Source organism: Festucalex cinctus, chromosome 13 (genome assembly GCF_051991245.1).
Source record: "Festucalex cinctus isolate MCC-2025b chromosome 13, RoL_Fcin_1.0, whole genome shotgun sequence".
Classification (NCBI taxonomy): domain Eukaryota; kingdom Metazoa; phylum Chordata; class Actinopteri; order Syngnathiformes; family Syngnathidae; genus Festucalex; species Festucalex cinctus.
In genome coordinates, this window is record NC_135423.1 from 20,150,685 (window position 1) to 20,175,293 (window position 24,609).

Below are 24,609 nucleotides of genomic sequence, written 5' to 3' on the forward strand. Positions count from 1 at the left end.
AATCAAATAGTTCATTGGTGAACACATGGAGGGTCATAATATAATCAAGTCTCTAAGTGTGACAGTGTGTAGAAATTTTGGATTTTTCAAGGCTCATGAATTTGAAAACCCCACTTATCAATTTCACTAATATGCAAAATTCTATCACATCAGCATTGGCATGTTCACCACCATCTTTCTGCTACTGATACCCAAAGGAGACAAATTTAGCGAACGCAGTAATACACTGTAGTGCGCGTGCTTCAAACTTAGGTGGTTGCATTCTATTAGTTCACCACTAGGTGTAAAAAATCTCTACAAGCTGTCCCTTTAACTCATTCACTGCCTTTGATAAGTATACTTGTCAATTGTATTTTTTAGAGCGGTGCTAAATGGGGGCGAATCTGAGCATGCTCCACTGTAAATATCAAACTTGGAAACAACTTTACTGATGCCCAACCACCGGTAGATGACATCATTGCCCCCTTTTATAGGAAATAAACACAGTTTCAGAGTCCATGGGAGAAATGGCTGTATTTTGGCAAACCTACATTTTTCTGCTGTCAATTATAAAAGAACGGGACGGGACAAAAAGTAGGGAGTCTATTCTGTTATTTGGTAGATTCGGTTTATATATAATTATTGAATGTAATATCACGTGAGTATTGGAAATGTAAAAATTTTCTATAATGACTGGCAGTGAATGAGTTTTAAAAAGTAGCCTGTTACTGTTTTTTCTTGTCATGGTCGTCTAAAGATATGCAACCCGTGTGTGGCGCTTCACATCGTGGCTTGCTCACATGCATTCTAAATAAATAATTAGCATGTACGTGGAAAGGGAGCACTGACAAGCAAAATGCACGGTTGACACTTCGCAACCTTACCACATCTCCACATTGCTTTCAGTCTACTTTGAACATCTCTTTCTGTCTGTGTCCAAATGGTCAGACTTGTGTAAAGAAATGAATGCCATGAAGGATTATACTTAAAGACAGCGAGTCAAGTGGGCTGTAATAAATTACTTCAGTGTCAAGAGGGGATTAGGGAGATAAATTTAATTTATTACCTTGTCTTTTTCATTAGAGCTTGCTTCACATTTGAGAAACTGTCCTTAATTGAAGGTTTAAGTAGGAGGCTGTTGAGTTGCCATCATGTCTTGTTGATGTTTCAGATTCCAATTTTATTTTGCTATATTTAAGTCGGTGTAATTTCGGAGGTGTAATTGGCTTTTAAGACACTGTGATAAATGCAAACGTATGCTTTAGAGGCTGAGCCAATGAATGTGTGGTATGTGTGAAACATTAAGCACAGAGAGGTTTGGGAAGAGACTCATCAAGCCTAAACAGTATACCTCTATCTTGAATTTGAAAATAATAATAATTTTTCAATAAAGAAGGATTTGCGTTGATGAGATTCAGTACCTTCAACAAGGCCATTGAAGAAGTGGGTGAGAGGAGGTTATTTAAAAAAAAAACAAAAAAAAACGGACATCAATGATGCATGACCCCTCTCAGCCTCTGCATGAGACAGTGGAGGCTTTAAGCGGCTCCTTCGGCAACAGACTGCAACACCCACGGTGCTAACTGCAAGCATGTCAGGTTGTATAACAATGACAATAGCCGTGGGTTTGTTGTGGCATACATATACAGTATACTGACGATCTACCATCATTAACTCATTCACTCCCAGCCATTTTCACAGAAGCAATCCCGTTCGCTCCTGTTTTACTGGATTTTGACTGATTTTGCAAGGCCCACAGAATATTGTGTTCTATTGCTATAAAAGCACCTATCAAAAGAAAGATTAAAGTCTCTTCTTTCATCAGGAAAAAAAAGTGTGTTTCTATCTGTTTCCGTTTTGCAGCAATTAGCATTAGAAGAGAGCTAAGTTTCATCAGTTTTCACAAATCTATTTAAAATTGTAAGTAATTCAGCTTTTTTTCTAGATGGTTGATCTCCTTTGCTCTGCTGCCACCTGCTGGCCGTTTGTGTAATAATTACCATTTCTGCAACTGTTCTTTGCAGTTGAGAGGCTGCATCAAAGCCTTCTGTATTCTTTAGCATAAAAAAAACAAAAAAACAAAAAAAACAAAAAACGTATAAATACGTCTTAGGGACACTTAAAACATTAAAAAAAAAACGTATTTTCACGTTATTGGGAGCAAATGAGTTAAGGGCAACAACTATCGTTTTTACCAAATCCATGTAGATATGATATAACATGGACAGTAAATTATGAAAGTGTATCTCACTGGTAAGTAATTAACCACATCAAGAAGGTTTTCAATTTGAATCTGTGTGGTCCTCTAAACCGCTCTAAATGTGTGAGTATGTGTATGTATGAGTGTCAAGTCTCCAGTGTCCAGTATTTGAGATAGCACAGTACTAAATAAAGTCACAAAAGTGTGTTGCTGACCTCTCAAAGGCGATGTTGCGAGTGTCCAGCTGAGTGGTCACCACAGCGGCAGACAGTCGGGCCGCCACCTGCTCATCGCTGGGCTGCGCTCCCCCCAGTAGGCCCAAACCGGCAGCCGTACCGCTGCAGGCGCCGCCTTTCCCCCGGCCGGGTGAAAGCGCTGTGAGAGACGAGACGCACAAGGTCTCACAGAACACCAGCTGCCTGTCGTGGTCGACCTCGATCACCTCTGCGTTGGAGTCTGGGATGTGAGAAGAGGATGCGCGGGACGTCACGTTAGGGCAGTTAAAGCGTGCAAAATGGACGACAATACATGTAGTAGCTCTAAGTGTGCAAATGGTGCGGCAGGGATTGATTTGAAGAGGGAACATGTTATGATAGGTTCACATGAGCACAGCAAGAGGAAACAGAGTGGGAGAACACTTAGACAGTCTAAGATGAGGCCAGGAAAAGGTCAGAAGATGAAAAATTATTTAAGAGGACCAAAGATAAATATAAAATGAGCACTGTGGAGCCATGGGAGAAGAATGAGTACAAAGAGTTGTGAAGTCATCCCAAAGAAGGGGGCTGGGGAAGAGAGAGCATCGTTGAGGAAAAATGCAGACACAGTCACACTTGCATTACTTTGGGATTTGTTTCATTTCACACTTACATCCTTTGTGATGAACAAATAGCAGAATGTGCTTGAGAAACTTGGCTGATGTATGTGTGGAAATATCAGCTTAGCTTGTAAATTGCCACTCTGACACAGAATTAGCTACTGCAATGTCATTCTGACATTTATTGGGATGATCTTTCAGAGTGTAGGTCGTACATTTACAAATCTGACCTTGTCCCCTGAAAATGAAGCTCCGATTTCCTCTCTGCCAGGTCATCTGCTCAAACCCGGTGAGAGTAGTGTCAACGCGGAGACACTGACCACTCTTCCAAACCCTGTAGGTGTCGCTGGGACAGATACGAGACACAAGGGGCACTGAGGACAAATAGAAATACATTAGATCACATTAGACCACATAATATCACCTTAGATTACATCCCATTACCTTAGATCACATTAAGATACAGTAGATCACTCAAGATCACATTATAATAGAACACATTAGATCACTTTTTGATAGATCTCATTGCGACAGATCATGTTACGTTACGATAGATTACATTAGATCACATTACGATAGATCACATTAAGATAGATCACACAAGATCACATAGATCACTTTATGATAGATCACATTAAATTAGATCACATTATGATTGACTACATTAGATCACATTACGATTGACTACATTAGATCACATTACGATAAATCACATTACGATTGACTACATTAGATCACATTACGATAGATCACATTACGATAGATCACATTAGGGTCGATCACATTAGATCACTTTATGATATATAAATAAAGATGCCTTGACTGGAATAGATCACATTAGATCACATTGCGATTGACTAAATTAGACCACATTACAAGAGATCACATTAAATCACATTACGATAGATCACATTATGATTGCTACTATTAGATTAGATCACATTATGATGGATCACATTACGATGGATCGCATTACGGTTGAATGATCACATTAGATCACAATTCAATATAACACATTAGATCACTTTATGATAGATCACATTAAATCACATTAGATCACATTTCGATAGATCACATTAGGGTCGATCACATTAGATCACTATGATATATAAATAAAGATGCCTTGACTTGAATCGATCACATTAGATCACATTACGATTGACTACATTAGACCACATTACAATAGATCACATTAAATCACATTACGGTAGATCACATTAAATCACATTATGATAGCTACTATTACATTAGATCACATTATGATGGATCACATTACGATGGATCGCATTACGGTTGATCACATTAGATCACATTACGATAGATCACAATTCGATATAACACTTTAGATCACTTTATGATAGATCACATTAAATCACATTAACATTAATGTCACATTAATCACATTAACATTACGATAGATCACATTATCATAGATCACATTAGATCACATTACGATAGACCACAGTAGATTCTGTTACATTAGACTACATTATGATAGATCGATCACATTACATCACATTGCATTTACAATGGATCACATTAGATCACTTTATGACAGATAACATTAGATCGTATTACAGCAGATAGACATGAAAGACAGACAGACATACAGACAGATGTTAGTCTCAGTGACCGCGAATGAAATACAGTGTACTGACCCCAGCTGGTAAACTCCCATTTCATCTCCACATAGAAGTCTTGGGCCTGCACAGACACACGAATGCAACCATTGGTGAAAACGAAGCAGGAAGCCATTGATAAAGAGAGAGGGTTGGCGAGATAATGGCTTTGCAGCTGGCCATTAACCAAATGGGCAGCAAAAGATGGAGCGTGAATAAAGACATTGATGCCTGCCAAAGGTGTTTTGACTGGCACAGAGCACTGCTTGTGTATTACGCGCGTGTGGGTAAATAATAGCACATGATGGACGAGGAAGGATGTGGGTGAGCGCAGCGGAGGAATAACGCTGCGTGATGTTTGTGACATTTGCAAGTGTGTGCTTAAATGCATGTTGTATATGTGTGCGGATTTAGTGTCTGCCACATGCGTGTGTAGCCATCTAGAGCTGGTGGAATCCTTGTATATAAAGATGTCATGACAAAAAGATATAGACAGCTAAATGGGCATCAGAACAATCAAAACAATTAATTAAATATGGTGAACATTATAGAAAGGCTTAAATGGAATGGAACCTAAATTCATGTCATTGCTCCTCCCGTATATTTTCTCCTACTGAAACAACTGTTTTAACTAAAAAGATTGCTGTGGAAAAAGGTTGTTAAGATGCAGAACTTTGTTTTAGTAGTGTATATTTCTATCCCTTTGTCTTGTATTACCTGAACACGGCTGACAAAAACTACTTTCCTGAGTGATTTGAGCAACTTGGGCCTTACGCAAAGCTGTAGTAAATATACCTGTATTTGTTTTCCTCTATCAAAGGGTGAAAAAAATATTTTAGATTTAAACCCATCTCCATTGTATGCCCAATATATCCTCGTAGAAATCCTTACAGAGCCATACTGTAAACAAGTGCACATATCTGCTCTGAGTTAACATTGGCATAAAGAAGAGCAGCTGGTTGCTCAAGATACCAGAAAAAGAGTACCAGATGAAGTTGGAAGCTCACAGCAGAAAGAGAAATCTGTCATATCGCCACATATTTACTTTGGACATGTATGATGTCAAAATTGAAAACAAAAACTGAAGCATAATAATACATACTTGAAAAGCTACATTGTGTGAATCGGTGTGTCTAGCCCATTTTCGGGGGTACTGAAGCACCCCTAAATTAAATCCAAGCACCCTCAAAATTTGGGAGCTCTTCAGATTTTACAAACTTGCATGTCCATTTTTTTTAATAAGTGTTGAAACCATACAGTAATTGGTAGAAACGTAATAATTTATCAACAAAATACAGTCAAGCCAATTTAGCCACCTCAGCCACAGTGCGCACTGCGCAGTCTTCCTTTGAATGAGTACTTAAACAAGCATATGTGGCAAATTTCTTAACATCTACCACTCAATATCAACACATTATTACCATTAAAAAGTTGAGGCACTCTATTACAGTTTATTGTTCAACGCATTTCGACCCAGAGAGTCTTCAATAGGGATGTAACTAGGGGTGTTAAAAAAAAATTGATTCGGCAATATTACAGCTCGCAATTCTCGAATCGATTCAAGAGGCAGCCGAATCAATTTTTAAGCATCCATTTTTGACGGGAAAATGTTCAACAAAACATCTTACTTAGGGTAAGGGTTCACACCTTAATCATGGAAAAATGTTATATTAATGGAGCATTAAGCCTTAATATTTTATTTCAATGCTGTTCAAACATGAAACAGATTACAACCTGTTTGTTAAATACAGTTTCAGATAAATAAATAATACATTTACATAAAAATCTTACAGTGTACATGTACAAGTTTATTAAATAGTATTTTCTAAATTTGAGTAAAAAAAAAAAAAAAAAAATCGCAAAAATCGACTTGTAAATTTGTATTGGGATTAATCAGTATCGAATCGAATCGTGACCTATGAATCGTGATATGAATCGAATCGTCAGGCACTGGGCAATTCACACCCTTAGATGTAACGATATCCAAACATCACGATCCGATATCAAAATATAAAGATCACGAAACAATAATTATCATGATATTGTGGGGTAGTTGGCAATATGAAAAAAAAGGTCACAATATTGTAAAAAAAATTAGTACTAAAGAAAAAAACACACAATATTGTGCTTTTGTACAATATAGCAATGAAAAATATTATAAAAAATATAACCAAAATATATCAATATAATATATATTGAGGCACTTACTTGCTAAAGCAAGCTCACATTGAGTTCAAATATTGACTCACAAGCACATTACGTTCCCCTTTATTTGTATTTTAAACATAAAAGGGCCAAAACATGCCTTGTGAAAATTAAACTGCGCTAAAAAACTAGCCACCAGAAGGTGCTAGAACTGCACAAATGTAAATCAACCCAACTTTTTTAACAGATGTGCTGCTTTTAATATTGTTACATGACGACGACGATATATTGTGGCAGTTTTAATATTGCGATATCACGATATTGCCGGTATTGTTACATCCCTAGTCTTCAACAGGACTAATTAAATTCCTCTGTAACAGAGTGCCTCAGCTTCTTCATGCCTTTTTAGCAATCTTTTTTGCCCACCAAGTTTGAAGAAAATAACAAATGAAAGTATTATGAACAATGAACAAATGATGCATACAATGAGATAATCCCCCTAGACTAGTAATTTATTCATGGGTCTTAAAGAAAGCTAGGAATGCTCCGTTTTCACGTGAAAACAAAGATGTCAAATAAGAATTCATCTATTATTCAAATGAAGGCATCACTGCTTCAAAGCCACGTTTGATGTGGAATTGTTTCGTTCTATTTTATTTTTGCATGTGTTTGTGTGAAATCCCACTTGGCGCAGTCGTTCCAGCAGGACGGGGATGCCCGCCAGTCTCTTGGCAGTCCTCTGGTAGTCACGGTAACGCAGCACAAGACGCACCAGCTCCGGATCTCTAGTACTGACCGCCTCCTGAAGAACTGAGAGATAGCGAGGGAAGGGGTGACAAAGAATCACTCAGGCCTCATCTAAAATTGATGTGCATGAGCAATTTAAGGCAGCAGCCAGAAACTGAAGTAGGTCGAAGGAAAATTCGGTATTATAAATACAGTAAGTGCATTTTTCAACTTATTCATCAGGTAGCCACTTTGCCACTAAGCTTACAGCTCACTTGACAAAAAAACAAAACAAAACCATAATAAAAACATAGATGATAGAGAATTTGTAGTTCACAAGGTTGGAAAGAAGGTGAAGGAAGACTTCCTACAGCACTGCATGTACAGTTTTCCCCAAGGAGAATGTACTATGTTTACATTTCTATATTTTTGTTTTGCTTTTTTTTCTCACAGTTTTTGTCAGTCACTTTGGTACATTTCTCAGTTCAGAATTCTATCTGTAGATACAATGGATACAGTACATGGATGGACGGATGGAGAGACAGACATATCGGGTGATCAAAATCAAGCAATAATTTTAGTCCTGATGTGTTTTCCAAGTGTTTTTGAGAAATGAACTTACTGTTGTGCAAATTCCGAGAACGATTTGAGAAATGTGCCTGAGAAAAAATTGTCACGGTCCATGGTGAATCAATTAATATTTGTCACAAGTTTGTACTTGGTAATCTGGTGTGTCTGCCTCGAGAAGCGCAGGTCAGTTCATCACAAGGTGACATGTCAAATTTGTATAATGTTTGCTAACGACAGCTGATTCACCAAAGTGAGAGTCAGCAGTGACACACATTTGCATCAAGTCATTTAGCAGTTGTTTTAAATCCAAAGCAATTTACAAGTGCAGAATAACAATTAAGTCTTCTTCTCGGTAGACAGAAGCACAACAGAGATAAGACATATCTTTTCGATAGAATCAATGAACTGAGCCGATTGTCATTACTCGTTTTTAATAAACCTGACAACCAAACCTAATTGACATATTGATTGAATTGACGATCGGCAGTAAAAGACTAATTTCACTGAACTCAGTGCAGTGAAATGCAATGGGGCCAAAAGTGGGTGGGTACATTCACAATGCATGAATTATTTTTTTAGGCAACTATTGCTTTTGGGTTTTTGCAGTATACTGTACAGGGTGACGTCATGTGAGTCCCCGCGGACTAGCGGACATGTGGCGTCCACTTATGATCGTGCACGCACCATGAACAAGCCTGACACAGATGCTGCAGTTACACTTTGCGCCAGAGATGGCAGATGTGAATAAAAAAGTGACAAACTGCACAAAGATCTAAAGTAGCACTTGTTTGAAGGTTTATAATAAACCAATTTTTCACTTCACTTCCATTCGCCTGTTAAAGGAACAGTATGTAGAATTTAGTGCCGTCTAGTGGTGAACTAATAGACTGCAATGACCTAAGTTGGAAGCCCATGCTAGCTTAATGGTGCCTCAGAGAGACCGCAGTTCACAAGCCACCATTTACTGCGTTTGCAAAGTTCTTCTTTTACGGGTATCCATAGCAGAAAGATGGCAGTGAAACATGCCAGCTTCCTGTCAGACCCAACACAACCTATGTAATATAATTAGCAATTACTAAACATACAATTATATATATATATATATATTTTTTATTTTTTATTTTTTTTAAATGTACGTTGATGTGATAGAATTTTTTTTGCATATTAATAAAATTGATATTTTTTTGTTTTGTTTTTTTGTTTTGTTTTTTACAATGAATGAGTATTGGGAAAAAATTCAAAAGTTTTACACACTATTGCTTTAATTATAAAAAAAAAAAACGTTTTAGCTGAGTATGTGCATTTAGAAGAAATTAGTCTCCAAAGTAGATGTAATAATCATTAAAATTCCGGATCTTTCTTTTAGCCATGAAAGAGAGGTACGTAATATTCCTGGCAAATCCTAAAACACATTCCCGTCCAATAATACATGAAGCACATCAATTAAACACATCTAATAACAGACACTGACCAGTCCAGCCGTTGCGGTTCTTCTTGCTGACATCAGCTCCATGCTGCAGCAGAACTCTGGCACAGTCCAGGTGGCCCAGTGTGACAGCTAGGTGGAGAGGAGTTCGACCCCGCGGATCTACAGGCTCTAAATCAGACTGGGTGCGGAGGGAGAGAGAGTAGAAGAGAGATGGAAAAAAGAGAGAGATAAGATAGAAAGAGAAAATAAAGTGATGTAACATCAGACAGTAAAGTATATATCTGGAATAAATGCATAATATTGTGCCTCTCAGAAGGTGGGAGGGTACTGTAAATATAAAAAGAAACATTCCCAAGAAGTTGACAACAGAGAGGTGGAGAGGGAGCTGGTGACAGGTGCTAATTGATCTGTCACCACGCTGATTGATTACGGCCGCTACACTGTTGCAGTTACTTACGCTGTTTTACATGAAACCTCCGGTTCGACCGGGGTCTCTCCTAGTTCTCCAACTCATTTTCTTAAAATCCTTTAAAATAAATAAATAAATAAATAAAATCACTAAGATTTCATTTGAAAAAGCATTTACTTTTTCCATGATTTGTGCAACATGTAAACACACAAAAGGCCCAAAGCTGAGTTGTTATATTTAGCAGCATGTCAACACAACCATATCTGCTCATGTCACCCTATTTTAGATGTTTTGAAACAACATTTAAAGCTATTTCAAAATCTATATTTACAGCAAAAGATGCTCTCGGCACAAAAACAAAAAAAGTCACAATGAAAATATATCACAGAAGCAGACCGAGTGAGTAGAAATTATTTAAGTGAGAGAAAAAGAAACACATTTGCCGCACATTGTGCAACAATCTAAGAGGAATTAATGTTATTTTAAATATTTTACAACCAAGATTTAGGTATAATGCTTATCCTCAAAATATTTTTTATCATTGTTGCCTTTACAGTATGCACAATAAATAAGCGTTAAGGCATTATGTATTAATTTCTCAGAGGTTGTAGAGGACCCCATAGAATATTAATTCCAGAGCATACACCAAGTTCCATAAAGTCAAATTCAGATGAGTTTGGTGTGGCACTGTGATCCCAAGCTTATCAAAGATGAATGCACCTGCAGCCCAGAAGGGGGGCAACTTAATATCATTATTATTATTATTATTATTATTATTATTATTATTATTATTATTATTATTATTATTATTATCTCGCAAGATGAATTCTCATGGTATTTGTGAGTCCACAAACACCGGAGAATACATCTTGTACCGCTCTCACTGCTAACCGCCGTTCCGACCAATCACAGCGCAACATTGTGTTGGGGGCGGGATATGCAACTGTGACGAAACCAGGAAGCCAGCGCCAACGCAGGAGCTAACAAACAAACCTAGCATGGATGAATGGACGCTGCAATTAATTCTGTTCTAGCAGAATTACTCACCGTTTCCTTGTTGAATGTTGAACAACGAGAGGCGCTTCGTGCATTTCTTGCTGGTAAGATGTTCGTGCTTTTCTCGCCTTCGGCAAGAACGAAGACAAAATTTTCACCCATGGCCGCGATTGGTTAAAATAAACGTGTAGAATGATGCATTGTCCAATCAGCTCCAGTTATTGTACAGAATGTCCCGCCTTTTCCTGATCAAATTACTGTGGAGCTGTACCAGATATTGTGGAGAACTCCCACTTGAGTGAAACACATATCCATTGCCAGGTATATTTTCATATACAGTATTTACATACTGTAGCTGTATTGCCCCTTGACTTTAGTCCATAGTGTAGGTTGAGTGTCTGGTCTAACTGTAAAGTTTATTCAATAGCCTATCAAATTTATTTCCCTTGATTTACAGAAGGCAAATGAAAAAGCAGAGTACATTTCACTCCCACAAGCACAAGAGTAAGCATCTCCATTTAGTGAGGATATTTAACACGTTGGCACACACTGTGAAACGCTTCCTGAAGATTGGCTCAAGAGTAAAATCGTTAAATGAGCCTGAATTATCTTTCCACACAATTGCCAAGCATGTATTTGTTTCATCATCTGAAAATCCACAAATCTAGGTTTCAACTACACCCAGTAAATCATGAAATGACAGAATTCACAAGGCTCATACATATGTCAGCAAGCATCACAAGAGACTGTGTGTTACATTATGAACGGTACTATGTATCTTTTCATGTATTATTGACAAGAAGGTGATATTTGTCTGTCAGTAACGTTGACTTGATCTGTTCTTCCATCTTCAATTTTCATCTGTCTCATTGAAAACGGTATTCAGCTATTCAACAACTTTTATTTTAACTAACGTTCACACCGTTTTGTCGAGAGCATGTTAGTAGCCGGTTAGCATCACAAAGTTAGGTCAACTAGGTGGCGAGTTACTGTAAAAAAATAAAAAATAACCGCCGAGGATTGTGTATCTTGACCAAATAATACGCAACCACTTCTTGCAGTTTTGATGTCCGACTGTCAAATCTCTCTCTATGACACAAATCAACTCTCATGGTTTGACATTCCCATTCCTCTCTGACATGATTGCGAGCATTAGAAAAGTGGAACCTATCAGCTCATGTGGAACATGACGCCTGGTAATTCCCCAAACGCTCTGATGCTTCCTTCAGATTTCATCCTCCCAAGTCTCTGAAGCATCACATTAGGTGCGCTCCATCGCCATCTGCTTTTAAAGCCCAAGTCAAACCATTCTGGTGCGCATCCATTCTTGATTAGATTTATGTTTCTTATTCTGGAAAAGTATTGGAATAGGATCACTGTTTGTTATGCTGCCCTCTCATTATAGAATAATTTTAAGTTTAGCCAAGCTTTTACATTGGCGGAATTTAGGTTGACAAAAGCGCACTCTTGGTCGATGTGATCGGATTTAGCAGTACTTTTACTCATTTTAACTCTGGTGCCACTTTCACCCAAATTTGTTCTCAAATGGGCCAGACCAGTAGCCTGTGTCCCTGGCCTAACAAGCTATAACAAAATATTTCCTGGAGTATTGTGTTCTGAAAATACTCCCATTAATTATTATCTTTCCCCAGAGTAATCTGACATTTCTTAACAAAAATAAGCACAAAATTTTTGCATCAAATCCTGAGTAGGCCAGATTTCAGAATGTCATTGAAGTGGTCTCCAGTGCACCTGTCATAACTAGGGTCATGCAAGGGATAACCCTTGCATACTGTCATGCAAGGGTTAGGTTTGGGTCATGACCGTGAGGTAAAGTGTCTGAACTGATGTAACCAGCATCTAGTTTCAACTGGTTTTAAGATATGTGATGTCAGAATATATGATGTCAGGAATCTTTAACCTCTTTATCTGGTCAACAGCCAATCAAATAATACCATGTCAGTTCCGTTACCCACATGTCTAGCCACAGGCAATCAGATCGATTCGTTGTCTCTATAAGCCGGTCTGAGAAATGTGTGTTTTTGTCGGATTATTACTTCTGTTCTTCTGTGCACCTCCACAGCTAAAGTTAGCTTAGAATCTCGTGATACTTGATACGTTCTCGTTGTTTCTCGTCTAGTCAAGTTTGTTCTACGCCTCTCAATGTTATGCGAATAAAGAGTTAAAATCTTATTTGTGTCTGCGTTTTTGGGCTCCAATCCCAGAACGTAACAGCACCCTCCAGTGGATAAAATTAGCAACAACAGTTCATTTTTGTGAAAAACTGCCATGTGTTCTGCCCTCTCGGGCCAGATTGGACACATTGATGGGCCACGTCTGGCCCACTGGCCATATGTTTGAGACCAGTGTTTTAGAATAGACGAGTCATTTTTCTGTTGTCTATCCTGATTAATAAGATTGAGGGTGAGCTGGAGCCTATCCCAGCTGACTTTGAGTAAGATATGAGGTACACCATGGCGTGAGCCAGTGAGTGGAGAAATATTCTATTCTTTTTATATATTAATCATTGACATTGATGTGCCAACTCGAATCAAATGCAGACAGATAAGCAGCTCACAAAGTGCTATTCATAATGTTTTGCTCAACATAACTCAATAGAGGATATCTATTTGCTCACTATCTATTCACTCGGCGCTTAAGAGGCCACCATGGAGACACGGTCAGAGATAGACAGTCAAATCTGGAAGGAGAAAATATGGATGGCATGCTGCAGCAAGTGATGGAAAAGGAGTGGGGAAGTGAAAAGTAGAGCATGCGGCGAGGGGGAGAATGAGGGAGGCTGAGAAGTGAGCTGAAAGAGAGAACAACAACAGGGACTCCCTCGGGTGCCGATGCCGACTGGGGAATAAGCAGAGGAAACGTCGTTGCAATGCAGGAGAAGCAAGACAGACGTCAGTTTGCTTGTGTGTGCTGTGCAACGACAGTGCGATATGCAAATGAAGTCACTTTCCTCGTCGTCTGTCGTGTCTCGAAGGACACTGCGGACATCATACGGCTGAGCCGCATGACTGTGAAGAACTATCAAAGTCACAGGAAGCATTTTACAGTCCATTCTATTGTTTAACAATGCGGTGGGATATTTATAGCAAGACTTGGATATGTTACCATTCAAAATGGAACTGGTCATTGTGGAAGAAAGTTATTTTTGTGGACAAGTATAACGGAACAGAGGCAACAGAAATAGAAATATATAAAGTAATAAAAGATGAAGAGCATCTATTGCCTTTATGTGTCACTTAAGGCCTCATTTAGATCTTACTTAGATTGTGTGCACTGTGGGCAACAGGTGCAAGCAAATATGGTGGAAATTAGTCTTTTGCGCTCAGGTTTGAGCGTGCATTTGGCAATTCTGGGTGCGCCCGGTTAGTACATCACCTTCCACATCTGTTTGTGTAAACAAATAAGTTTACAGCTGCTTTTGCACGCTCAAACCGTTAGTAAATCAAGCCCATAGTGTCTCACAGCCAAACCTTCATTCAATGTTCTTCCCTTTTAAGGGCGTCTGTAATTCTGGTGATTAGCAGTTTAAGCCTATTTTATAGCTGTACTTCATTTCAATTACTCTGGATACCAGAGCGGAGAGGTTGAGGGCTGAGCTGGAGAGACACGAGAGGAGCCCGAGGGGGGACGCAGATGAGTGGATGCCGGGAAAGAATAAACAGAAACGTGGGAAGGCGGAGGCAGACACAGCAAGTGCCATATGTGTATCATAGAATAGTGTTTTATGTTATATAAAACGGGGTGAGGGCAGCACGGTGAGCACGTCTGTTTCATTATCATGAGAGTTTGAATCTTGGTGTATGCCTACTTGTGTGAAGGTTGCATGTTCTCAACATGTCAATGTGTGCTTTCTCCTCTTCAATTAGCTCAGGGATGAGCAAATGCTGGAAGGGGGCTTAAGTTTTCATCAGTGCTACTGGGAGCTGAGGTGGGTGACACTTCCTAACCAGATGCACGACAAAATTTTGAATATGGACAAAATATAAGCCAAATACGTGCGCTTCACTCCCATTTTCACTGTAGCAACCCCCTTCACTCCAGGCTGTTTTACTGGATGTGACTGATTTTGCAAGGCCCACAAAATATTGTGTTTTTTTGCTATAAATAAATCAGGGGGAAAAAAGGATATTTCTATCTGTTTCCGTTCTCCAGCAATTAGCATTATAATATAGCTAAATTTCTCATTATTCACAAATCTGTTGAGAATTGTGGGGAAACAGCTTTCAACATGGCCATGGTTGATATCTTATACTCTGCTGCCACCTGATGGCCGTTTTTGTATAAATCTGTCTTTGGGACACGTAAAACATTTAAAATAGAACATATTTATACGAGTAAATGTATATTTCATTTTTCAAGACATATTTCTCAATGCATGTGTAACAGATCCAATAAGCTCATTAAACAGAAACGATGCTGCTCCAGTAAGGATGCACAAAGGCTGTTAAAGCCTTTTTTTTAATGCCTTGATGCCCTATTTGATGCCTTGAAATGCTAAGTTCAAATTTACATTTTTATTTGTTTGAATTTGCCTCAAAATGTTTCCAGACAATAAAACAGATTGCTGTTATATACAATGTATATTTAAGAAATAAATACTGTCAATTACATAAAAACTAACGTAGTTGTTCAGTGTAAAACCAAATGTATTCAGTAAAAAAAAAAATGTTTAACCAAATGCACAACTATTCGATAGAATTTCCACTAGGATACTCAAATACTGAAATATGCGATAGCTGCATCCCTCTTATTATATTGTGGATTATACATTGCACCTCAAAATAAGAAATTTCCTCCTCATAAATGAAGAGATTCATTAGCAAAATTGCTTTTTAAAGAAAAAAAGTTATTTCGGGCCTTGTCCTAAGAAACATAGATGTCATGCAACTTTGACAAACATCTACTGAACAAAAGTGGTGTGGGTGGGGGGTGCGTGTGTGTGTGTGTGTGTCATTGTCATCACTTGCTCATGAAATGAACAAAAAAAAGAAGAAAGGCCTAGAGAGGAAATGTTTTTTTCTTAGCTCACAAAATATTGCTATTTATAACATCAAATGGAAATGAGACATATTTAGGCTTGAAACATTATTTGAGTTCATGTCAGCTCTTTGGTGTCTCACAAAAAAAAAAAAAAAAAGAAGTTATTTTTAGCTAAGGTAGCACAATTGACAGAAGCAGGCCACACATGCATCGTTACAATTGAAGGTATTATTGAATTAGTTTTTCTTTTTAATAATTATTATTAAAATATATATAATTTTGTTGGCCTTTTATCAGGTTTTCAATTAAGATCATTTAGGTTGAAAATGAGCAGGATGCCCTTTACGCTGGTCAGAAATGCCCAAGATTTTGAACTGTTTTCTCATTAATATTGAAAAATACTCAACAATTGTATTGCTGTTCTCCTTAATGTCATATGGAAAAAATATTTCCTCTGACTGGTTCATTGCTAATATGTGGGCATCTTGTGTCCACCAGTATCTTGGTTGTGTTGGCTCTGTTGAAATTCAGCGGGCTGATGGTGGAATTGGAGTTAACATTTTCTTCCTTGACAAAAGTTTTAAGACACATTGCCACTGCATTTACAGGAAGTAAAAATGGAAGAAAATATGCAGCTCTATAGTCAGTAATAATTTATACTCATAATAGTAAGAATGGTTTTGGTGCTTTGTGGTGTATGCTGTATTTTGTGTTATGAATTTGATGTTTGTTTGTTTGTTTGTTTGTTTGTCCATCTATTCATTTCCTTAGTAAGTTATTCATCCACTAACCTACTTCTTGTTATTAATTTATTGATGTAAATTTTAATTCACTTGTATACTTACAATGCTTTTTGTTCTTGTTTTACTTATCTTATTCGTTACTGCATGACAGATTTCTGTTTCTGCTCTGTTTCATTTACAGCACTTTATATACAGCAATGCTTGTTTTAAAGTGCTTTATAAATAAAGTTGAGTTGAGTTGAGTAATGAATGTCATATCCAGCCTGTCTTTTACGTCCACAATGCATTCACCTAAATATTTGACTAAGGCCCTGTTTACACAGAAGCAAAGCTGGCTTCGTTCCTCAAACAAAATCTTGTACAGACAGAACTGTCTCAAGACATGCAAGTGTCCAAAGGAAGACGCCTAGGACGTTTAAAGGCTGTAATACATATGCCAAGTCTGGAGTGGCGCTGTAGTGCTGCCACAGGGAGTTAACGCAAAGTGTAGAAGAAGAATCAGCAAAGATGACGAACCACTGATCTGAATAGCCGGTTTTGAAGCTGCCATATTACTCCTCCCAAGAAACGTTTCTCGGCATACAATCCTATAAATTTACAGTATCGAAATTAGAGGACATTTGAGACAGTATTTAGTAGAAACAACAGGTGTCTAGCAAATGAGCGATAAGAGAAAAGGGGTCTTCAAAGAAGTTTAAACAGTAGTCTGCTGGCGGGATGGGAGGAGTAAGATGGCTGCCCTATCGCTTCAACGGCTTGCACGGGCGTGTATGGGCTACGGCTATCCAGTAATATATACAGATCAGGGATACGAACATGGGATAAGTCTCAATACCAGGAAATTCAAGTACAACTTCACGCAAAACATTTTGCTGTAAAAGCATAAACAAGCCAAGGAGGTTGCGCAAAACGAGGACGACACGGCTATCCGCCATTGTTGCTGACAGACTGGCGGTTCGTGCGCAGTCACGGGAAAAGTCGCTATCCTGCTATAGTGTCCAGTGTCCACATTGGAGCGTACGGTGCGTTTTGAAATCTTTCCACTCTGGAGCCCGGTTTCAAAAGTGATCGGTTTCAAGCTCCGAAACCAAGCCGCCGTGTGGACGAACTGCCCAAAACGCTAAGAAACGTGTGCAAATACATTGAAACGCGCTTTCGTGTGATCAGCGCCTAAGTGGTGCTGAAGGTTCAAGGATGTCTTATCTTGACAAGGCCAAACCCTATTAACTCCTCATTAGTGACCTTGATTGACTGCAGCTTGCAGTTTCTGTCTCAACAGTATAAAATAGAACTAGGGGAAAGGCGAAGGATTGTAAACACTATCAAAGAAGAAGTAAATTTATAGTACACAAGTCATTTTCAGACAATTCTAATGTATATCACTGCAGATTCCAAGATCATCAACTGAAACAGTTGTACATACTGTAAATAATTTGGATGTGTCGCCACATTTCTATTGGGTGTGGATAAAGACCCGAACGGCCGCTCAGGTGAAAGGAAATTGGTTATGATGTTCAGAAACAACCCAGGAAGCACCAAGGCTGAAACCTTTCATGAGCTGGAACCTGCTAGAACACAAGTGTCCACTATAAAACAAGTTTTTATCATTAGGGGTGCCGGTCGATATTTTTATGGACTATGCTTAAAAGTTGGGTCTGCGTAAGGAAATCAAACCGTTTAAATGAGCCCAGCCAAAGAGAGCCTTTAGGCTTATATTACCTGTTCTAGTTTGATGATATTACATTAACCTTTCTTTTCCTTCATAAAAATGATCTCTAAAGAATATGAAAATTGAATTACCGGAATCTGAAATTGGCTCTAATACATTACCTTAATGAGGGATTACTTAATAGATCAACTCATTCACTGCCAGTCATTATAGAAATATTTTTACATTTCCAATACTCACGTGATATCACATTCAATAATTATATATAAACCGAATCTACCAAATAACAGAATAGACTCCCTACTTTTTGTCCCGTCCCGTTCTTTTATAATTGACAGCAGAAAAATGTAGGTTTGCCAAAATACAGCCATTTCTCCCATGGACTCTGAAACTGTGTTTATTTCCTATAAAATGGGGCAATGATGTCATCTACCGGTGGTTGGGCATCAGTAAAGTTGTTTCCAAGTTTGATATTTACAGTGGAGCATGCTCAGATTCGCCCCCATTTAGCACCGCTCTAAAAAATACAATTGACAAGTATACTTGTCAAAGGCAGTGAATGCTGTAGACCAGCACCTCATCCCATTTTCAATCAAGAGAGGCCATTACTGTATGTAAGTACACCTCCAAGAATTGGACCACACCGAACTTAACTGGTGGTATAAGCAAACATATGGAATAATAACCCTGTGCTCATTATTATGCTTTTGAAAAGGTGGACTTGATCATCATCATTCCCTACTTAAAAGGTTATTGGTATACTTTAGTAATCAAAACATTTGGTCATTTTTAATCAATGCATTAAAGTGCAAAAACACACTATGTTGTGAAATCCTGCATGTATACCCATTTGCGATATATCATAGTAAGATGGAGACAGTGGCAAAATAGGACCTACTTTTGTTACATGAATATTATGATAGTTGTGTTAATCATGTAAAATATCAGTTGGCCCATAAGGTTGGCAAGGTGATAGAGAAAAATCCATTTATGTTATGCTCGTTGGGGATGCTTAAGTAAAAAGTTACTTATTAGGTCTTTTAATGAGCTGCTATTGTTTGAATGTTCCATTAACATAGCAGATGTTGGCTTGCTACAATATGTCGACGAGACGGAGGCATCTTTTCATGGAGATATACGCACATTAACACTTATTATGACAACAGAAACAATTAAGGCTTTCAAATTGCTAATGTCCACTCATTATTACACACCAACATGCAGAAATAATATGGGGGGAAAAAAGCTGAAGTTGAAAAGCAACCAACACAGACAGCAGTGTGGAGAAAACAGCTATGTACTGTACAACTAGTCTCTATATTAAAGGCTGATTATTTGTGTTTTTGTACACCAGCTGTTTGTGGTGATATATTCATTGTTGCTTTAATCATAATGTGAAACTTTAGCCACTAATAAGAGTAATGTTTACATGGTGGTTAATTAGTTCCTGCCATAATCACGCTGTACTACAGTATCTTTTTAGTGACTTCTTCAAGGGGAAGTCAACCATAAACATTTTTTGACAATAAAAGATGTAACCACACTAGTCTAAACATGACATATTACATTTGTGGAATATGAGTTATGCAGCAAAATCCAGCCGTTTTTATCCATCTCAGAGGGCGGCCATTTTGCCACTTTCTATCGACTGAAGATGATGTCATAGTTGCTCAGGGCTCAGGCAATGACCAATCACAGCTCACCTGTTTTCAGAAGCTGAGCTGTGATTGGTTGTTACTTGAGACCTGAGCAACTGTGATGACATTTTTACTCGATATTAAGTGACAAAACGGTCACCTTCTAATATTGATAAAAACAGCTGGATTTTGCTGCTTAACTCATATTCCATTAACTCAATAATAACCAGAATACCAGAAGACTAGCGGGGCTGCATATAACATACGTACAATTGTCGAGAATTTTTTGGTGGTTGACTTGCTCTTTATCTGTGTTTTACAGTCAAATTCTGTCCGAGTAAATCCCCTCTCCTATCATCCATTTTCTTTCACCCCCCCATCTCAGTGGTGAGCTCAGTGAGTGACTGCATTATTGATACATATTTCTAGCTATGGCATCTGCTCCTTCTCTCACACCAACCCACAACCCCTTTCCCTCACTCACTGTGTTCGTGGCCCAATGCAGCTTGGCAGGTACTTAGGCCAACATCAATCTTTCATTCAAAAGTCACACACACATAAATGTGCGCACACACCCAAAAGGTAATTTTCTCAAAATGCTTGTGCAAAGCCCACATGGAGAGATCGAGTGATGACTGAAAGAAGAGAAACAAAATAAGTTTTATCTCCTCAAAACAGAGGCTGGACCACCATGAAAAACTGGTTCGTTCTGCCAACTCAGACAGCAGTATGCGTACAGCAAACGAGGGACGATAACTCAAAGAACAAATTGACAAAACTTCACAGTCGAGATTTACTTGCATTGGGGGCTGTGAATTGTAGCACTGGAAATAAAAGCAAACGATACAAAACCTCAAATTGCAAACGCTGACCTACATTTCAGAATATTTTGTGTTTTGACGTTTCACTGCATATTATTCACTGTCAACCCTAATCTCCACAGAAGGCAGGCGGTTGAGGAAGTGTCCAAAAAAGTCAAATGGGCCTGCCAAAATAATCCCACAGGATCATAGTTTCACTGATGTTTATCTGAAGGTGCTGACACCTGTTCAGAACAGCTGATACAAATACTGGCATCACTGTTATCTTACCATGTCATCGTACCAATCCATCCATCCATCCATCCATCCATCCATCCATCCATCCATCCATCCATCCATCCATCCATTTTCCAGCACAATCTGAATTTGACCTCTAAGCATGTATTTATTGGAGCGCTCCAAAAATGCAGAAATGTTGAAGATGGGGAAGTGTGAAGCAGTCATTAATTTCATCCATACAAGGTTGAAGGCGCACAAAACTCACTGATTTGTTTGTCTTTGTATAGATGAGGTGCGCCAATGTAATCTTCTATAACCAAGACAGTACTCACGGATCTGTCTGTCATTCGTCATTAAAACTCATTCACTGCCAGTCATTATAGAAAGTTTTTACATTTCCAATACTCACGTGATATTACATTCAATAATTATATATAAACCGAATCTACCAAATAACAGAATAGACTCCCTACTTTTTGTCCCGTCCCGTTCTTTTATAATTGACAGCAGAAAAATGTAGGTTTGCCAAAATACAGCCATTTCTCCCATGGACTCTGAAACTGTGTTTATTTCCTATAAAATGGGGCAATGATGTCATCTACCGGTGGTTGGGCATCAGTAAAGTTGTTTCCAAGTTTGATATTTACAGTGGAGCATGCTCAGATTCGCCCCCATTTAGCACCGCTCTAAAAAATACAATTGACAAGTATACTTGTCAAAGGCAGTGAATGAGTTAAAATTGACACAATTTTAATGACGAATGACTCGTTGACGGATGGCCATTTCGAATGACAGAAACATTTATGCACACCCATTTCACTTAGGAATGACGAATGACGGATTGACGATTCCACTGCGATTCGTCTTGAAATACTGACGGATTGATGATGACGGAAGGACATCCCAACCCAACTGTTGACGATTGCAGAATGACGGACATCCAAAATTCATTGATACGCCAACATCTGCCGAAAGGTGTAAATGAACGGTCTCAGCAACCAGAATATTTGGCCCTGGCTCTCCTCTCTCAGGGTTAGGAGTTGTTCAGTTATTTGATGTTTTTATTCTGGTAGCTCACAAATCTACCAGAAGCATTAATAAAATGGTACATAAAACCAAGGGCCACACATAGAAATGGAAATAAAAGCACCTGAGGAAAGGTTGTATATATTGTAAAGTAAGGTCACTGATGCAGGAATGAAGGATTTATCCCACATGAGGCATACAGTATGTCTTGTGTCTGCACTTTCACTTTCAGCTTTTTAATCCACTACATCTTGTTCCGACTTCCATCTCTTGCTAAGCTTGCTTTCTTTCACCAATTGAATCTCATTTGCATTTGCTTTTATCATTTACTGTCAATCTTGAGCTTGATCTGTCTCCTGTTAAAAGCTTTCTGCAACTTAACTAAATCTGACCCCAACCATTGTAGCTTGTCTTTGTGGCGTCTCTCCGCTGCAATTAGTACTTGGGTTTCATTACACCAAGGAAAGTAAGAGGGCTGAGGGTGGGGTTAATCAATAGTGGAAGAAGGATGGTAGAAGTCGGAGGAGAGGAAAGGAGAGCCCGGTCACAGACAACCTGTAAGCAATAATTAATGGCTCTTTTCCCTTAGGTCAGCTGATAAATCTTGTGCTGATTTACCATTAACACCTTACGGGTTGTATCGTGAGCCCTGTTTCCATTAAGTAGTCTTTTGCTTCAGTTTAGTACGTAACCCAATCTATTCCAGAGCAAAGTTGTAAAGGGTGTAAAAATAATCAATTAAGATAATATGTATTTTGGATTACAGAGAAATTTCACAAGCAGATCATGCAAGCTTCATACATGTTGTTGTAAGGGCAACAATTCTACATATATTTAAACTTTAAAGTTACCCAAATGTTTATGTTCTAATTATCCAAGCATTTTCTGGGGTCCCCAACTAAATTGACAAGAGGTCCACAAACCCAATCAGCCCAAATGACTCGGGTTCAGACATGAAAAGCACCCAACCGCAATAATTTCATTTTCTGCTCTTTTATTCAATTGCAAACATGTCCGTTAATTGACAAAATTTTGCCTTTCTTAAATATGCTTATTTTAAGTCTATTGTTCATATATCTCTTTCATTAATTTATTTTTTGTGCAAATGTTAAATTATCAACTCTTTCAAGGAAGGGTTCCCATCACTAGTTATGGATACAACAATTTTCAACAACTATTTCCTTCCTTTTTCACCATTTCCTTTATGGCTAAATATATGTCCTCTCCTCTCGGATGTGTTTTCAAAGCTGTGATACCCAAAATGTTCTCTATAAATGTTTTAGTCTGAGGATTGTCACTTACAGTACATCAGTTCCGTTAACTAATTCACCCGCAGCCAACGCAATACACCGGGCACTTTGGATGGCACTGTCCATCTGGGAGCAAAATAAATAAAATAATAAAATTATTCCCAAGTTTTTGCCAGGCAAATCACAAGTCCTAAAAATGGTGGAGTCATCTTATTCAAGTCCCCATCTCTGGGGTAGGTCTGTAGCCTGTAAATACAGTAGAGCCCGGATTTATACAACCACCTATTCCACATCGCTATCTGTACTGGAAAACGAGGTTGCAAAAAGCTGGTCAATGTGTAAGGGGCTTGTGATGTCCCACTAAGTATGTTGGTAACACAGTTATCGCCATTCCATCTACACACCTCATAATGGATATACAAGCCAGTTTAATGTTCCACACCATTACATGGCGAGCTAAATTGAATTATATTGTGACACAGTGACAGTGAAAAAAGAGAGCTGGAGGAAAAACTGCAATGGAAAGAGCTTGATGAGATCATCGGCTCATTTCCAGACTTTCTCTTGAGATAACCCATCAGTCTTTACTGTGTTCTTTAAGCCAGACAGACTCTGCTTCCGATCAAGCCACCCTGCTCTTCATCACCATATTTGTGCCTCCTCGACTTCATTCTTAAATGTTGCCCGCTTTTACTTTTCCACTGCTTCTGCCAACTTGGTTATTTACACAGGAGAGTACAGATGAAGATTCATCTCTCAGAAATTTCTTTTCTCTCCTCAGCGCATCCTTCAAATTGGACTACTAACATAACACCTTGGTGTACTTCTCACCAATGGTCTGCTGTTAATAATTTTTTTTAAAACCAATCGAAGCAGCCATTCGCCACATAAATAAAGTAATGTGTTTGCATATTTGATCATTGTCATTATGAATTTGATCAAAAATAGTATATCAGGGCAGAGTGGAAATAAATTCCACATGAGCCTGTCTTGATTTAAAAGTACATACATATAAAGATCTATTTTACCTAATGCAGTTTCCCCACTGTTCAGTTGGACATAGTTTGATATCATTAGAAATGACAATAATCTTGATAAAATATTCTTCCTCTTTTGCATGCCTGTTTTCTTTTTGCCATTGATTCTGCTAACATTAGGCTCTTTAAAAATAAAAAATAAAAATGGACAGTGGGCGTGCCCAAAGTGACTATAGGTGTTTTGTTTGGCATAACCAACCCTACTACTAATAAAGAACCACAATAGGTTTAATTCTAAATGAGACTAAATTTTTATGGTAGGCAGCTCCTGCCTAGTAAGGTAAAATATCTTGTGCATTAACTTTACAAAGGTTAATTT

General features: G+C 38.3%; 1 protein-coding gene across 2 annotated transcripts in view; it reads right to left on the reverse strand.

Moving 5' to 3' along the window:
- ankrd13b (ankyrin repeat domain 13B) overlaps window positions 1-24,609 on the reverse strand; it is a 41,447-nt gene that overhangs the window by 11,848 nt on the left and 4,990 nt on the right. Inside the window, exons 2-6 of one of the 2 annotated variants that reach the window (XM_077541868.1) lie at window positions 9,525-9,660; window positions 7,443-7,567; window positions 4,652-4,697; window positions 3,224-3,367; window positions 2,395-2,635 (exon numbers count right to left, since the gene is read on the reverse strand). In XM_077541868.1, the coding sequence (XP_077397994.1) occupies window positions 2,395-2,635; window positions 3,224-3,367; window positions 4,652-4,697; window positions 7,443-7,567; window positions 9,525-9,660 (692 nt within the window). Of the gene's footprint in view, window positions 1-2,394; window positions 2,636-3,208; window positions 3,368-4,651; window positions 4,698-7,442; window positions 7,568-9,524; window positions 9,661-24,609 lie in introns of both variants that reach the window. The other variant, XM_077541867.1, reaches the window with a different exon arrangement.